This window comes from Mirounga angustirostris, unplaced genomic scaffold, assembly GCF_029215605.1.
Source record: "Mirounga angustirostris isolate CCGP_5_RB_7025 unplaced genomic scaffold, mMirAng1.0.hap1 SCAF_3, whole genome shotgun sequence".
Lineage (NCBI taxonomy): Eukaryota > Metazoa > Chordata > Mammalia > Carnivora > Phocidae > Mirounga > Mirounga angustirostris.
The window spans coordinates 30,000,147-30,019,218 of record NW_026991711.1 but is presented as its reverse complement, the minus strand read 5'-3'; the positions used below and the strand labels follow the sequence as shown (position 1 = coordinate 30,019,218).

The window sequence follows — 19,072 nt, the reverse complement described above, 5'->3', positions numbered from 1 at the left end:
CGAAGGCAGCTGCTTAACCAACTGAGCCACCCAGGCGCCCTTTGGCAACTTTTCTTCTCAAGTATCACTTCCTAAGTGAAGTCATTCTGTAACTTATCACAATGCAACCTAATTATTTGAGTATGGTATGTCTGTCAAATTATATAGGGAGTACCCCAAGAAGAAGAACTGCACTCCATCTTACTTATTTTGTATCCCTCCCCTTTCTTCTCCACTCAGTGCCTATTTCCTATCTTGGTATTTGGTACATTAATAAGGACTCAATAGTCCTTGAATTTATTAGTTAATAAATTACTAACTACAGCATTACTGGGAAGTACAGATAAGAAAAGATGTCAATAGAAATTTTTGAGCTTGGTCAACTAGGAAAAGAGTAAAAAAGCTAGAAAAGAAAGGAAATGAAAGCATTTTAGACAAATGAAACAACATAAAGACTCTTAGATGCAAAATTCAACAGTGTGTTCTAAAAAGGGCACACAGTTCTGTTTTTTTTTTTTTTAAGGGTACAAAGTTCTAATAGCACATAAGCACCTCACAAAAAAGGGTCTGTATTCCTCATATTTATCCCTGTTCTTACCACTTATTAAAATGTATTTTTAAAAATACAGTTATTTATAATAGGAAAGTCTAATGCTGTTTACTCTCTGAACTAAAGCATTACTAAAGTGCTAAAATAGAGTGAAAGTCACATTTGCACTAAGTGAGGATGTCATCAATTCTTGATAAAGTAATGAAGTATTATTAGGCAGGCCAACAGTTAGTTACAGTACCTATTCACAGTGACAACAAGAGTTCTATAATATGGCTAAATACACAAGACAGTGTAACAAAAAATTACTTTGAAGTTTATTCTAAATAGGATTATTTACCGTGATTTTTAAAAATAGTTCATGAAATGTTTAGTCAGTGTTCAAGTTTCTAATCCCCACTCCCACTCTCCCCAACAGTTTGGGTCAGGATCCAGATAAAGTACACACATTGATGTGAATGCAAAATTGTTTTAACTAGAAAAGGTTGAAGAGGTAGATGTAAAGACTGCTAAAGGCAACTTTTTGGTATTTTTGCCTCTTCTTAGGTTAGTGACATCTATCCTTGGTTATTTCTATATTATTTTTAAATCTCCCGGCTCTCTCCCTCTCTCTTTTTAATTGAGTAGTGTTTTACAATTATTAGCCATAATTATACTTGATTTATTTATAAATGGACTGAAGTAGAGAGTAGGTGGAAAGTGAAATGTGTTTTTCTAGCAATAAATGTAGTAGTAGATACAAATAAAGAAGTAGAAAGATACATTTATTTAGCTGTATTAGTTCCCTGAGAGGATGAAATATTCCCTCTATCCCCTATCATGTTTAGCCCTAGAGAGTAACATACTCATTAAAAACACTGTGCAAGGGGCCTGCCCCCGTCCCTACAGACAAAACCTTGAAAAACTAGTCTGTCTTTGACTGTGTGAGTCCTCATCTAACACCTGCACTGAAACAACTTTATACCAAATCTGTTTGGAGCCAGAGGCCAGTTAGTTTTATCCCCTCTGTCATCACTGGTCACCACATAAAATATAAACCCTTCTGTCATCTACCTGTTCTCATACTTTTATACTAAAACTGCTCTATGCTTCTCCCTGATCCAGCATCAAACTATTGCCACCTGTCCCATGATTTTATATTGTATCTAATGGGACCCTTCCTTCAATGGTAAACATCTTTAACTTACCTGTGGGTCACAGTGCTGCCATCCATCATCTGTGTGTCTTTGTGCTGATGTAGATGATCACCCAACTGCTGAGCCTTTTAGTTCTTAGACTGAGGCAGTTAAAATGTCTTTCACTTCCACTATACTTCAGCTACCTGCTCATGGCCACATTAACAGGCCATATCATTCAGTAAAATGCTCTAACTATGAAATAAAATTCAAATATTTTACCTTTTCACACAAACCATCTATCCTTCTCTCTCTTCAACTATAGTGTACTTATATATATCATTCTAGGATTTAGTTATGCCTCCAAGTCCCTTGGATCCTCCACTTGTCCTTTCACATTTCTAACTCAGGCTAAATTCCACAGCTGGTGATCTCAAGTCCTCTTTCACAGCATCTGAAATTTTGTCCCTATTTTTCTGTCATAGCAGCCCCAAATTTCAGCCAGTGCTATCATTGACTCTCTTGGCACTTTTGATTCTAGATACCTAGGACTATGGGTGAGGAAGGGCATCCAGAATGGATCCATCCATTGGTCTCACTGGGTCCTTAGTGGCCCACCAATCCAAAAACAAGTAGTTTTTCTTCAGATCCCTTTCCTGTTTCTCTCAAACATTATTCCAAACCTTTACTGCATTTCTAAACCCTCTAACTTAACTCAATTGTTCCAATCTCAACTGACGTCTTTCCTCTTTTCTATCTTACAAAAATCATGGTCTCCTTAACCTCTTCCCTTTCTCCCTCCATCCCTTACCTATTGCCATACCTATCCTCTCCCCTCCCTCACAAAACAACTCTCCAAATGTGCCCTGAATTCTTTTTTCTTCCTTTTTCAGTCTTCAAATTTCTTATCTACATCTTTATTTCCTGCTTTTTACTGGCATCTTTCTTTTAATTTATAAGGCTCTCAAGTCACTACTAAAATAAAGGAAGAGGAAAACCTCAGCTTTATCAATAATACCAGGCATTCTGAGTTACCTACATTAAAGGAACTCATGTCATTCTTCAACATAAAGAAAGGCTAAAAAATACCACAAGTCACTTCATATCTTCAATATTCTGCCTCTGCCTCTAGATTTTTTCAAATAAATCAGTGACAACCTCTTTCACATTCCAGCAAAAACTCATCAAGAAATATCTGTATGGCTCACTCATTTAGCTTTCTTTCTTACCTTTGTTACTGCTCTTGTCTCTCTGACCTCAAGAAGACTGTCTACTACAAACTGTCTCTTGAATGGAGTTTAAGAGCATCAAATAATGAAACACACTGTCCAAAATGAAACCATGGGATTTAAAACTTCAACACACTTCTTGTTCTTCCTTTCTACCTTTGCTTATTCTCGTTTTATCTGTGTGAATATCTTCCTCTTCCAAAAGCATCTCCTCAAATGAGCAAACAACAGAATTAAGAAAATTCTGGAGTGGGGGAGATGGTAAAGATAATATAATTTAATATAATGCCTTATCAGAGATAATGGAAAATGGTTTCAAACTATTTAAGGCTAACTTTTTAGACACAGATGATAAAGAATTATTATTTATTTTCCAGACTAGTCCCTCTTTCTAGAGGGTCAAAATCCTTTTCATTTTTATTTATTTATTTTTAAAAGATGTTATTTATTTATTTGTCAGAGAGAGGCACAGTGAGAGAGGGAACACAAGCAAGGGGAGAGGCAGAAGGAGAAGCAGGCTCCCTGCTGAACAAGGAGCCCGATGCGGGACTCGATCCCAGGGCGCTGGTATCATGACCAAGTGAAGGCAGACGCTTAACCGACTGAGCCACCCATGCGTCCCTCCTTTTCATTTTTAAGTGCAGATACAAATATGAGGAAAATTAAAGAAGATCTGGTTTATTTATTCAAAACTTTATATTTTAATTATACATTTAGCATTGTTTAGCTTAACCGCAGTAAAACAGTATGCCAACACTCTCCAAACTTTATCACACACCTATTAGCAAAAAATACAGAGATATATCTCTCCCTACTGTTCTATTATAAAACATATATAAAAGAACAATGAGATCAATAAATATGAACAGAAGTTCAATTATTTCTTTCCCCAAAGAATCATCACTTATAACTGCCCCTTTGGAGCACATACTCTGGACTACCACAGAGGAAAACAAATAATACACTGAATGGTTTGATATAATAAGCTAAATTTATACACTGATTTTTAAGAAATTCAACTGTTTAAAATAAAATTTTACCAGTGCTATTTATGAACAGTGTCATAAGGAGTACATACATTTGATGGTGATGAAAAGGAAGAAAAATCACATATTTCTGTTTAAATTATAAACAGAGCTATGGGTTACTATTATATTTACGGCAATTTACGGACGCCGGCTCTAAGTACTCTCCTGCATTTGTCAAAGAGGTTTGAGGAGTTCTCTGACGCTAGGATTTAGCTTCAGCTAGAACACTAGAACACCACTAAAAAGACTAAAAAATCCTTCTTATTTTTACACAATAGTATTATAACATAGTAGTATTATAAGCCAAGAAAGAAAAGAGTCAAACTTAGACAAAAAAGAGAGAACTAATTACAAAATGCCAACATACAAAAGAAATACGTTATATGTGTTTTTGAATGTATAATAATACTGAATTCACAATTTTTAGTTTGGAATTCATTCCAAACAGTCGTATGAATAAGAAAGGAAAAAAATAAAAAATATATAAAAGATTCTCCACCTCTTTGAAAGGAATTCCATAGGCCTAGTTTTATTTTACTATCTCCTGCCTGTGATGGATCATAATACGTACTGAAGTCCTTAGTCTTGCCAAACTCCACCTTCATTACACAGAAGAATTAAGAATTAAGAATTCAAGCACTTTATTTATAAAGTAGAAGTTATTTAGTTGTGGTTTACCTCAGAACTGAAAAGCCTTAATTAAAGAAAGCCCTGTAGTGAGGATAGAGTGTACCTATTATGCTTTTTAAAACCACCTTTTACTTACGTCAACTGGGACCAGAAGACTCTTGCCAAGATGCTGATTAAAGGACAGGCACCAGGCTTCAGTGTAACCATTCATGTTAGGAACATACTTCTTTATTGTCTCATCATTCAGTCTCAGCCATACCCCATCATCATTGTGGATCTACGGAAATAAGCAGTGAAAACAAGCCATGCCCACCTGTAAGTCCTATGAGGCTAGCAAGGGCTAAAAGGCTACAGAGCAGGCAAACAACGGTGGACATGAAGATTAAGCATCTAGCTTTTGCAGGAGGTAAGTAAAAGAAAAACTTTAAGGAAAAAGCAGCAAAGAATGACAAGCAATGTGGTAATTCACAAGGTAAGATAGTAAAAACAATGTCACTTAGAAGTAAAAGCACAACGAAATCACACATTAAGAGAGTTTAAACATAAAATGTTTGTTTCTTAAAAGAACATAAATTCTTCCCTCCCCTCAATTTAGATTTCAATAATCAGAAGTTACTTAGTTGTATTAATAGAAAAATATGCTGTCCAAATAGGTGTTTTAAACACATTTAAAAATACTTAAAATATTTAAGAAAAACTGTACCCATTTTTTTTTCTCATTTTTTTTTTAAATTTTATTATGTTATGTTAGTCACCATACAATACATCATTGGTTTTTGATGTGGTGATCCACGATCCATTGTTTTCGTATAAAACCCAGTGCTCCATTCAATACGTGACTTCCTTAATACCCATCACCGGGCTAACTAATCCCCCTTCCCCCTCCCCTCTAAAACCCTGTTTGTTTCTCAGAGTCCATAGTCTCTCACGGTTCATCTCTCCCTCCATTCCCCCGCCTCCTCATTTTTCTCTTCCTTCTCCTAATGTCCTCCGTGCTATTCCTTATGTTCCACAAATAAGTGAAACCATATGATAACTGACTTTCTCTGCTTGACTTATTTCACTTAGCATAATCTCCTCCAGTCCTATCCATGTTGATGTAAAAGTTTGGTATTCATCTTTTCTGATGGCTGAGTAATATTCCATTGTATATTTGGACCACATCTTCTTTATCCATTCATCTGTTGAAGGGCATCTTGGCTCTTTCCACAGTTTGGCTATTGCGGACATTGCTGCTATGAACATTGGGGTGCATATGGCCCTTCAACCCATTTTCAGTATTTGTACAGGTTCTGTTTGTTTTGTTTGTTTTGTTTTTTAAAGATTTTATTCATTGATTTGAGAGACAGAATGAACAGTGGGGAGTGGAAGAGGGAGAGGGACAAGCAGACTCCCCACTGAGCTGGGAGCCCAATGCAGGGGGCTCGATTCCAGGATCCCGAGGTTATGACCTGAGCCGAAGGCAGACACTCAATGGACTGAGCCACCCAGGCGCCCCCAGGTTCTAGTTGTTAAGTAAGTTTCTTTCAGGTTAAAAATATAATTTCATTTGTTTTTAAATATAATTTTACTTTTTTGTTGATAAAATAAAATGTTTGAAACTCAGTGAACACATCCCACAAAACGATTTTCCAAACACTATCCAAACCAATTAAAACATACTAGCAGAAAATTTAGTAACCTTATTATCATGCAAACAATGCAAAAACTTTCAGTCCAAAATTTATTACCAAGTGTTTCTTTACAAATTACCTCATCAATGAAAGTGATGGTTCCATTGACTTTTACTATGCCTATCTGCTCACTTTGAAGGGAAGGGTGGCTACGGATACGGAGTCCTGCACTGTCCTTGGCCACAAATTTTCGAACCTGGGAAAGGCAAAGACAGACAGCTGAGATGGAAAACCATAGCATAGAGATCTTCTAAATAACAAGAAAATTAAACATATTTGAGAGTATTATAATTCTGAGAAAGTTCCCCAAATTATTTGCAGTTGGTTTCCCTGTGCAAGTAACATTGGTTTATTTATAACAACAGAATTTTACAAGTATTAAATGTACATATTTATAATTTCCTTTCTAAACTTTGAAGACACATGATAAAAAGGAGAAAAGACCCATTTTTTTTTTCATTTTAGAAAGGTATGATACAAATTCTATTACCAATATTTCCTTTTTAATAGTTTACCAAAATCCCTATATTTACTTTCTAGATGTTAGGAAATTATTTTTTCTTTTAACAGTACAGGATACTTTCCTTGCAAACTTTATGTACTTAATTTCAGTAAAATTTTTGTTAATTGTAAATTTTCAATAACAGAAATACACAAGGCCTATAAATTACTACAGCATTATACAAAGAAGCCTAAAAGTACAGGTTCTACAATTTAGAAATGATTAGAATTACCACAAAATACTCTTCAAATTTATTTTGGGATATTTAGAATTCAAATACTGAAATCAACTAACTAAAATATTAGATGTTCGATGACCACCTTGGAGCATCAGTGAATAAAATTAATAAATCTCTGACCAATTTAGATTCTTATTTCATTCTATCCTAACCTTATTTGGTTGAGGTTCAGTCTTTGGTTTGACCAACTGAGTTCCTGGTGGTATCATCCCTTTTGGTGGGTCTTTTACTTTAACTTCTAGGCCAGCATCTGTAAGAAAAGGAAGGGAACTGTAACATTTAAGAATACAAGGGGGAAGGATCGTTAAACCTAACCTTATGTACATTCACAGAGTATTTTAAACAAATAAAATGAATATTTAAATTCTATCTTTTTAAGGTGATTAATATTTAAAAGCTAAAACACAGACTCCTAACTATAGAGAACACACTGATGATTACCAGAGGGGAGGTGGGTGTGGGGATGGGTTAAACAGGTAATGGGGATTAAGGAGTACACTTGTGATGAGCACTGGGTGATGTATGGAAGTGCTGAATCACCATATTGTACACCTGAAACTAATATTACACTATATGTTAACTAACTGGAATTTAAATAAAAACTTAACAACAAGAGCAAAAATCAAAACTATAATAAAACCTTATGTCTATCAGAATGGCTAAAATTAACAACACAAGAAACAACAGGTGTTGGTGAGGATGTGGAGAAAGGGGAACCCTCTTGCCCTGTATGTGGGAATACAAACTGGTGCAGCCACTCTGGAAAACAGTATGGTGGTTCCTCAAGAAGTTAAAAATAGAGCTACCTTATGATCTAGCAATTACACTACTAGGTATTTACCCAAAAAATACAAAAATACTAATTCAAAGGGATACATGCACCCCAATGTTTACGGCAGCATTGTTTGTTTTGTTGATAAAGAAAATAAAATGTTTGGAACTCAATGAACACATCCCACAAAACAATTTTCCAAACACTATCCAAACCAATTGAAACATACTAGCAGAAAATTTTGTTTATGGCAGCATTATCTACAATAGCCAAATTATGGAAACAGCACAAGTGTCCACTGACAGATGAATGGATAAAGAGGTGGTGTATATGTACAATGGAATATTACTCAGCCATCAAAAAGAACGAAATCCTGCCATTTGCAGTAACATGGATGGAGCTCGAGTGTATTATGCTAAGCAAAATAAGTCAGAGAAAGAAAAATACCATATGATTTCACTCATATGTGGAATTTAGGAAACAAAACAAACAAAAGCTAAACAAAAGAGAGAGAGGCAAACCAAGAAACAAGAGTGCACACTGATGGTTACCATAGGGGAGGTGGGTGGGTGAGGGGACTAAGGAGTGCACTTGTTGTGATGAGCACTGAGTGGTGTATGGAAGTGCTGACTCACTATATTGTACACCTGAAACTAATATTACACTGTGTTAACTAACTGGAATTTAAATTAAAACTTAAAAAAAAAAAGACAGAAATATTTGAAAAATGGCCTTAGGATTCCAAATGAGTGTCTCAGAGGTTCAAGGAAAAGAGAAGGGGTCCCTATTCCCTATCTATGAAATGATACTGAAAAAATATATAAAGAAGACAAGAAACCCTTGTGAAGTTAAATGTTAGCTCACATCAGATCGCTGTGCCAGCTCACTGCTTCAGGTTATAACATGAGTGACACCAATCACCATTCTAGCCAGCAGGCAGCACAGCATGGTCGTTAAAAGCTGGGGGAGGGGGGATTCTCATGTTAGACTGTCTTGGTTGTTCCCATATCTGCTGCTATTGTCTGTCTCTCAGTACCTCAATGTTTTTATCTATAAAATGAGAATGAGAGTAGCACCTACCTGGCTGAGCTATTGTGAGAATGAGATGATTTAAAATATAAGGTGTGCATAAGACAATGTAGACATAATTAAGTGCTCAATAAATATCAGCTATTAATAGCATCGTTATTCTAATGAATTATTATCTGTCCTTGCCTAGGGTCAAGCAAGGTCCCAGCCTACTGACAGTTTGGTCACCTTGGAAAAAGTTAAATTTGAAAGGTAGGAAAGAAAATGATTTTAAGTAAATATGAATCATTTCCTTCAGTTTCATTTCAAAAAACAAATATAAGTGGATTTTTCTTATCTACCTTGTATCAGTTTTCTTCAGCCCATTATTAGTGAAAATTAAGCCATTCTTGACTACCTCCACTTTGAATTCTTATAATTTGTACTTCTCATGTATCACTACTTACATTCTACTTCATGTGATTTTGTTTGCCCATTTTATCACGCAGTCATCAGTAACTATTAACACTTGAGGAAATGTCTTACCTAGAACAATGTTTTGCTCAGAACCAACTAAAGTTTGCTGAACTAAAGGCTTTATAGATATGTTGAAATAAAGGAGAGTGCAGCAAAGACTGAGGATAAAAGTTTCTGGAATAGGGGAATCTGATATATCTGATTATATACAGTTACATTAATGCATATTCTATACCATTACATAAACATGAAGTGCCTCTTCACCTTCACTGTAAAAATAAACTACTTAAACCAGAGTTCTTCAAAGGGTATTTTGGTGGAATGTTAATCAGTATTGCTTTTATCTCTACCTTCACTCCCTCTTCCCTACACAAAAAGGTCTCAGGATAAGGGTTAAACAAAGTTAGACAAGATTCTTAATTTCAGGGCTTTTAGAATCCCTTCTATGTTAATGTGAATTGTATGAATGTCTAAGGTGAGAGTTTTAGGTTTTCCAAATCTACCTCATCAAAGAAACCCTTTCTCTTGAAAAGCATCAGGAATTAGTGTTACAAGGAATTTATATTGATAAACACTTACTAAAGCTTTCTTGTTCTATTGTTGTCTCTTACATGAATAGTAAAGGAAAAGATTAACACCCAAAGGAAAAGCAATATACTTTTCAGAGTTAGTGGTGGATAAAGAAAATTCATTCATTCAATAGGTATTTATTGAGCAGCCATTATGTGCCAGGCACTGATCTAGATACAAGGATGAATGAGATGGTCTCTGCTCTATGCAAGGAAAGGCAGACAGACCATGAGGGGGAGATGAGGATGCACATGGTTATAAATTTAGCAACAGAGAGGAGATCATACTTGACCAGTCACATTAGAGAATGGAGGGAAGGAGTCATGAGCGCTATAATGATACCATAAATTATTACAAAATTTTGAGATGTTATGAATGCACTAATTAAGTACTCACTGTAAAGGAGGAAATGAAGACCCAAATAAGTAATTAAACCTGTCCATGTGTCTACAATATAAGTTAAGGAGAAAACTACAACAGAAAGACAATTCTGATTCTGGTTGTTTGCACTAAGTAACTCATAACTTAAAAAAGAATACCTATTTCAATGCCATCGATGGTCACATGAATAGTGTAGAGTCCAATAGCCCCTGGAGTCCAATTTGCACAATAAGTGCCATCATTATTGACACGGATCAGCATATTCTCACTGGGTCTGAAAAGAAATAAGATGGATATTGGAAAATTTACTTTTGGTTAAACAGCTGACAACATCATTAAGATAATTTCTAACTGTATTATTACAATGGATGGCAATCCTATTGTCCTGCCACAGTATGTGTTCTTACCCTCCAAAATGACAATTTCATGTTTTTTTTCCTCTCCTCAAACCTCCATCACCCTTCTTCCGCACTCTCAGAGGATCATGATCTCACCACTTTTTTTCAGTGAGAAACAGAATTAGATACAAACCCAAAGTTGCAATCAGATTAATAAACCTACTTTCCATTTCTCCACCTTCTATCCTGTTATAATGCAAGAAGTGCCTTGGCACTCATTTAAAGCAAGCCCCCTCATTTGTGCTGTGAATCTCATTCCCTCAACTCATCCATGCTGTAATTACCTTGCTCGCTCTCATGCATCATCAATTTCTCCCACTTTACTGAATCATCTCTATTTCCATCTCATTTCTATACAAACTTCAGAATCTCCCAACTTAAACACTCCTTGATGTGTCATAAGACCACCTCTAATAAGGTCTCATGTCCCCTTTCCCATTTATATCAAAACTTTAATCTAAAGAATGGTCTACAATCACCCTCTCTCATTTCTTCTTTCCCAGTTCTCTTCCACAACTTATCCTAGTTAGGCCTATGTTCCCAGCACTTCACTGCAATTGCTTCTGTTGGTCACCAACGACCCCATATTCAATGGTCATTCCTTCATCCTCAGCAATCTCTCAGTAGCATTTGATAACAACTCCTACTTTCTTGAAATAACTTCTTTTTGCTTCTGCAACATTCTCCTAGTTTTTGTCTTAAACTCACTGGCCACTGTTTTTTAGTGTTTTGTTGGTTCTCCTTCTTCTGACCACCCCTTAATTTATGGACATTCCACAGGGTCTGGGTCTAGTTCTTTTTTCTTTCAATAGCATCTCTCTAGTTGATCATTTATCCATTCCTCAGTTTTAAATACCATCTCTATGTAGATGACTCCAAATTTTATTTCTCCCCTGTATTTCAAACTGAAATATCCCCACTTAGATAACCAGGAGACATTTTGGCATCTTAACTTTAACATATCCAAAGGAGAACTCTTATTTCTCACCCCAGCACCCAACAAAACAGAACAAAAAAACACCTGCTCATTTCTCAGACTTTTTGACCCTCATAGAAACCATGATATTCTACATCAGAGGTCAGTAACATTTTCAGTAAGGATATTTTAGTCTACTGTTCCAAACAGTCTCTGTCACACTACTTAACTACTCTACCACTGTGGGGCGAAAAGTAGCCAACGACAATACTTAGCTAATGAGTAAGGCTATGTTCTAACATAATTTTCTTTACAAAAACGGGCCTGATATGGTCTGCAGGTCGAAGTTGGCTAACCCCCATATTACTATACTGCTCTCTGATCTCATCGTCAACCATTTTCCTTCTTGCTCACTACTCTCCTGCACCACTCTCTTTTGGTTCCTCAAAGACATCAAGCTCCATCCACCCTAGAACAAACTTTTTTTCTCTGCCTAGAACGAACTTCCTCCAAATCTTAACACAGCCAACTACCATCCAGCTTTCCAATTAGAAAGCACCTCCTCACACAGGCCTCTCCTGTCACCCAATACTTTGGTGGCCTGTCCTATCCCCATCACTCTCTATCAAAAAAACCCTTAATTATTCCTATTTTGTTTACTTATTTATAGTTTGTTTCTCCACAGGAATGTAAATGTCATAAGAACCACTACCTTGTCCATTTTGTCATAAAAGTATCCCAGAGCCTGTATCAGTGTCTTTCACATGGCAAATACTTAATAGTATTGCTGAATAAATAATGCATTTACTTAGATGAGACTATTTTAATTAGGTTTAAAATGCCTAAGTATATGAAAAACTATTTACTGGCAAATGGCCGTTTTTTCTTATTTAACATGTTGTAAATGTATAGAGTTCATATTTATTTTATGAAAATCATGTGCTTCCATTGTATGGACATTTTGTAACTAAAATTAAGCCTGAGACAGAATGTTAATTCCCTATTTCTAGATAAAGATACATTCTCAAAACTTGGCTATTTTTATAGAAAACTTTCTACATTGTGCATTAAAACTCTATTTTGAATACATGTCAGAATAAAGTCACAGTAACCTGCTAATTTCTAATAAATCATGTGATATGTGATATAACAAAATGTGTAAGAATTTTTTTTAGGTCCACTTTGGAGTTTTTTCTAAATTTTATGGAGGTAGTAGCCTCTCCAAGGTACAATCCATCCAATAATTTTTTCAAGGCTTCCAAAAGCACTTCTCCTAACAAGGAAATAAAATAGTAAGTCAAAAAATAAGCTCAAATCTGGAGTTAAAACTACTCAAAGGCTGAAAAATTAAGACCTCAGAACTAAAAATACAAGTACAACATGTACTGAAATCGCTCTGTAACTCATTAGGTAAAGGAGAGAAGGAAAAAAAAACCTGGAAAAACAAACTAAACAACTCTGAAGAAGCCAATATATATCTTTTTAGATACTAATTATCCTTTCTCTAGTACCTTAGTATTATATAATATATTGGCAGTATTGCAACTGAATATAATATATTCTATCTTTGCAACTGAATATAATATATTCTATCTGTAAATCTATGCATTATAAAATCTGTGGTAAATCTCTACTGGAACATAAGAAATGCTATAAAATATCTACTTATGGAAAATAAAGTTGGAATGCAGGGTGATGTTGGTTGCAAGCAGTTGACAATACATGTCTTGGCTATGTGTTGCAAAAATGATCCTTACCTTTTAGGAGTTGGTGATGCAAAACGCAGTTCTTCAAATGAGTAATTTTCATAAACCTTTAAGAAGAGACCAGTAAGAATCCAGTAAAGTAAGAAATTCCATCAAGACCAGTAACTCATTAGAAACATTCCTAAGGCAGTGATAAGACATCAATAAATGGTGCTGAGACAACTGGTTCTCCATATAGGAGTAAAAGAAAAACTCAATTACCTGCATCATACCCTCTACAAAAATAAATTCTAGGTGTGTTAAAGACCCAAATGTAACAAACCAACCATCAACAAATTTAGAGGGAAAAAAAAAATCTTTTGAGTACATTAAAATTTTAGATTTTTCCCAAAGACACTATAAATAAAGGGCAAGGATAAGCCTTCACCTGGGAGAAGAGGATTTGCAATTCACATAACCAAAACAGGATATGAATCCATTATATAAAGATTGCTACAACTGGATCTGGAGAACAATCTGTTTCTTAATACAAGGAACAAAAAAGTCTGGAAAAAATTATGGTGAAATGTAAAGACAAAAATGGACTGTAGGTCCCTGAAACTAGTTTCATTATTCCTAATATTTTTGTATTCTTGCAACATTGCCAAACTGATTGTTATCTTTCAAAGTTCAGGTAAAGTTCTCCAACTGCTCATTCACTTCTAACTTCTACTCTGCTTAGAGTAAAGAGAGGCACACCCATACCACTCAGAAGCCTCCTTCCTTTCTCCCACTTTTCTATTTTCATGAATGTGATTTAGAAGAGATCTAGCTGCCTTTACCTACTAAAAGTCACAAATGAGAAATATGCTGCTTAAGGTTAGGTCTAGCAGAAAACCCAGGGTTCCAGATTCCTAGCACAATGTGTTTTCCACTCCACCATTTTCCCTCAAAATACATACTGCATTTACAAATGAAAGAATAGATCATATCTCATTTTCCCATCCTCCACAATATTTGGCTGACTGCTGAGTAGCACAGAATAGGTGTGAATGGCTGATACAAGAAAATCCCTTTCCTGGAACATACATTGATATCTCAGAGACACTGTGGGAATGGTATTCTGTAAATGCTCTAACCCTAGGCTACTCAGAATAGTCTTGAAAAACTGCATCCAGTTCTGGTAACCAGATTTTCAAAAGAAATTACACAAATTGAAGCATGTTCATAGGAAACTGAAAGAATGATTAGGGAGGTAAGGGGACCAAAAAGTAAATCCTTAAATAAAAATGGAAATGAATGAGAATGTTTATCTTCAAATTCTTTAAGTCAGTGGATGAGTCATCCAAAACTCCAGCTTTTCAGTTCCCTCAATTCTTCAACCTTAACAAACTTAACTTCAACTCACACCAAAAGTCATAGACCTGTGACATTCTGCAGAATTGTTCTTTCTCGGAATCACAACAAAAGGGCCTACTCACAGTCTTCTGCCTCAGTGACTCCTACTGTATCTATTCTTAGATTACTAGTCCTTTTCTTCCCAATTCCCTCTCTCTGGATCTTCATCTATCATCCTGTCCAAACCAAGTAAGTTCCACTGTCCTTTCTTTAAGCACCATCTGCTGAACTCCCTTTTCACACTACTCGTCTGTGGAGCTATCTGGCAAAACTTCAACGCTGAATCAATCCAAATGATTACCTTACCCATGTTCATACGACACACACTGCAATGTTAATAATACAGGATCTCCAATTTCATCTGATTCTTCAAGGATGGGTGATAACTCTTTTCTCATCAGTTCTCTTTCATTCTCCGTAATGAATATTTCTTTTTCCCCCTTTGTTTTAAAATCTTGACCCTGACATTCATCACTCCTAATCCAACTTAAAACGTGTAATTACTGGGGCACCTGGGTGGCTCAGTCATTAAGCGTCTGCCTTCAGCTCAGGTCATGATCCCAGGGTCCTGGGATCAAGCCCCACACTGGGCTCCCTGCTCAGTGGGAAGCCTGCTTCTCCCTCTCCCACTCCCCCTGCTTGTGTTCCCTCTCTTGCTGTGTCTTTCTCTCTGTCAAATAAATAAATAAAATCTTAAAACAAAACAAAACAAAACCCCGTATAATTACTATCATAATAAATAATTCTTTTGGCTGCACAACTTACAAATTAACAAGCATCTGTATTAATTACTTTCTTTTCCCTCTCCTGTAGGGTGAAAGAGGTGATACTCCTACTTAAGGCCCATCCCTCCCTTATAAAGAGTCTGGAGCTCTAGACTCTATTTTCATCTCTCAGACTATCTTCCTGGTTTCCTTACTCTGGACTGTCTCCTCATCAGTATTAAAACATCTAAGTCCTTCTCTATTCATCCCAAACTTTAAAGCCTTCAGTCAATTCCATTTCTGCTGTTTCTTCTTAGAACCAAATATCCTGAAAGACTTAATCTACTCATTTTGTCTTTATTTTCACTTCTGCTCCATCTATAAATTCTTCCAACCTACGATGCCTTTAAAACTGCTACTGCCAAGATCACTGATGAACTCATTGTTGCTAGATCCTTCTGCAGCATAACTTTGTTAACCCCTCCCAAACTGCTCTTTCCTTTCCTTTCAAGACATGCTGTAAGGAAGTCGGCAGGAAAATCAAATATGGAGTCAGACTTCCTGCCACTTGTGTGGCCTTGAACAAGTTACTTAACCTCTCTCTGTGCTTTAGTTTCCACGTACATAAAATGGGAATAAAAACAGTAATTTATAGGGCTGTTGTGAGGATTACGTGAGTTACCGTACGTTAAGTGGGGGAAAAGTGGCAAAAAGTAAATGCTGGTCCTAGCTTAATGTCTTACCTCTTTGGCTAATATTCTTATCAATGTTTCTTTTTTTCTTTCCTTTCTTTCTTTTCTCTTACCTTTTTATTTTGTAAATCAATGTTTCTCAAAATGTAGGTTTTGAATTTGAATCATCACTCTGTATATTTGCAAATTCTTGAACCTCTCTCCAGACCTACTGAATCTCAATCTTCGGATTATTGGAAAATCTCCTTTTTAAATAAATGCTCCAGATGATTTTGATGTAGACAAAAGTTTGAGAATCACCAATATTGGTGTTTCTCAGGATCCTGCCCTGGAACTTCTCCCTTCACTCAAAATGTAAGATAGATATCATCTGCTTCCATGATATCATGAGTAATCCAGTGCTAATTATTCTCAAATTCTTTTCTTGAGGTAAGATCTGTGATCACTTCAGGTTTGTACAACAAACTTCCTTTTATATATCTTCGCATGGATATTTCAGAGATACCTAAAATTCATCACACCCAAAAATATTATCTTCCTCAACCAAAACCTGCTCTTCCTCCAATATCAATCTTACTACTTAAGGTCAAACTGTGAATTTCACCTTTTAATTCTTACCTCTTTCTCTTTACCCTCTTCAGCCACCAAGTCCTACTGATACTAAATATCTTCTGAATCTATTCTCATTAGTTCAAGGGATTAGCACATCTCACCACATTAAGTCAACAGTCTCCTAAAGGGACTTAAACCTAACCATGCCTCTTGATCATCTGTCCAATTATTCTCCATATTCCGCTATGATCTTTATAAAACACAAATCAGTAACTGTGCCGTTCCTCTAACTGAAAGCCTTCAGTGGCTCACCACTGCTCTCTGTTACTGGCACATTCCTAACTCCTGCTTTAACTAATGCACAACCTGCTAATTTAGTCCAGTGTTGCCTCTGAAGAGAACTAAAAATGCTGCACAAAATATTTTAAAAAAATCTATCTAAAAGCACTGGAGAGCAAAAAAAAACCCAAAGAAGTAGAAAACCGAAAGACATGAGGCTGGCATGTGAGAGAACCCCAAAATCGAAGGGGGCCTAGGTAAACCGAATTCCTGAAGGGCTATGTCCTAGGTGGGAGAAATGGTAATTGAAAATAGACAAATACTTTTGCAGGAAATGAAAATGAGTTTTCAACCATCTCAATCTCTGATCGGATTAACTTGATCTATTGCTAGAATCCCCCCCTAGGCATCCGCCAAAAAAACAAATGAAAATCCTCTTTGGAGGAAAAGAAATCATCCTAAAAAAAATATTCCAAATTTGTATCTATCAATAGCTCTCTAGACCTGTCATTTTGTGTGTGCGTTTGGATCACTGAAATGTCTGTTAAGTGAATAAATGATGGAAAGTAAAACTTTTCTGATGAGTGAAATAGATTACCTTCATCATGGTAATGGCAATATACCGAGCCTCCTTCACTATCATCGGTTCGTAGGAAACATCCAGCTTTGGTGATGCCAGCCCGCCAAAGGTCATATCGGTATTAGACGGCGCAGCTGCTACTGCAGGGCTGCCAGGGATCCTTTGAGGTTTTTTCACTTGCTCTTGTTGCAAAGATGTTTTTTTCTGAGAAACAGGAACGGCTTTCACTTCCACCTAACCATATTATAAAAACCAAATACTATTACTATATAATTGTCCATGACACATTCAAAGAAACAATTAACAAGTATGGACCCACAACTCCATAAATTTTATGTGACCACTTGGTCCGTCTTGGGCAGTCCTTTCAAAGGTGTGCGGGATGACTTCAAGATAGTTCCACAATGTGAATCTGGAATGCACCATGTAAAAGAGGCCTTGATTTTTGGAACAATCAATCATAGATATCAAAACATAAAATAAAAATAAACGCCACTATTCATAAAGTACAGGACAGTAGAAGGAACCTACACCAAATTCTTGAATTCTTGCGGGGAATAACATTAAATTACTTTATTAGGTAATTCAAGTATACTTTCACACAATCTCCACATATTTTAAAGCACTAATCTCAATTTTAGCTGTACTATTCTGCAGAAGAAAATGTACTCCATTGATAAGACTTAAAAAATAACACATAATAAAAGAAATTTGGACTGATATAATGCCCTGGGAATATTACAAATCCATCTTATATTTGAAACACAGAAGTTTAAAGGTATGAAGTAAAATTCTTCAGCTTATATGCATTGCCATCATTAAAAGCTTTAAACTTTAAATGTAATAAAAAGAAAAAAAGGGGGAAAAGATAAAAAGTAAACTTTCAAATTTAAAGACACTTCATTTTTTAAATTACAGCCATTATTTTTATACATATATTTTGATTTAATCTTTCTTTAAACAACTACATTTACTCTAAGTAAATTAGCATCAAAAGTACATTTGCCTATGTACTATGAACCTTGAAGTAAATCACTAAACAATTTAAGAATCTAAGAATACCGAGATACTGTAGAATGATAGTTATTCCGCTTTCTTTTTATAAACTACTCTAGGAGTGAATAGGATTTCGTGGCTCAATCAATTCTAAGCTTCAAACAACCAAATCACTTTGTAACAACACATCTTTGAGGGGGTGGGGGCAGCTGGGGAATTGCCTATAGCCAATTTTAATTCAATACACATTTTTTAGAAATATAATGAAAGTTTTAAATGAGATATTTACATTAATTATACCATAATGGATTCATTTTATGCATTACAATATGCTCTAAAATGTCATTATTAATTAATGTCTCAGGAAAGATGTATCCAAATAACTATAGTCATTAATGTAACGCATGACTATTTCCATTCCTCATTCTTTTACCATCCAAATTCATGTGTTTCTAATTTTTTTATTAAGTTTTTAATTCTAATTCCAGTATAGCTAATATATAATGTTTCAGGGATACAATATAGTGATTCAACAATTCTATACCTTACTCAGTGCTTATCACACTAAAGACCTACTTCAGTTATCATCCCCAAACCCCCCTCCCCTCTAGTAACCATCAGTTTGTTCTCTACAGTTAAGAGTCTTTTCTTGGTTTCTCTCTCTCTTTTTTTCCCTTGTTTTTTTACATTTCACATATAAGTGAAATCATTTAATATTTG

The 19,072-nt window shown here is 35.6% G+C and overlaps 1 protein-coding gene across 11 annotated transcripts in view; it reads right to left on the bottom strand.

The window, feature by feature from the left end:
- Nucleotides 1–19,072, bottom strand: part of MYCBP2 (MYC binding protein 2) — a 271,236-nt gene that overhangs the window by 80,705 nt on the left and 171,459 nt on the right. For all 11 annotated transcript variants that reach the window (XM_064585965.1, XM_064585966.1, XM_064585967.1 and 8 more), the window contains 6 exons: nt 17,375–17,590; nt 13,224–13,279; nt 10,311–10,426; nt 7,097–7,194; nt 6,284–6,400; nt 4,668–4,808 (listed from right to left, as the gene is read on the bottom strand). In XM_064585965.1, coding sequence (XP_064442035.1) covers nt 4,668–4,808; nt 6,284–6,400; nt 7,097–7,194; nt 10,311–10,426; nt 13,224–13,279; nt 17,375–17,590 — 744 coding nt within the window. The remainder of the gene's footprint in view (nt 1–4,667; nt 4,809–6,283; nt 6,401–7,096; nt 7,195–10,310; nt 10,427–13,223; nt 13,280–17,374; nt 17,591–19,072) is intronic.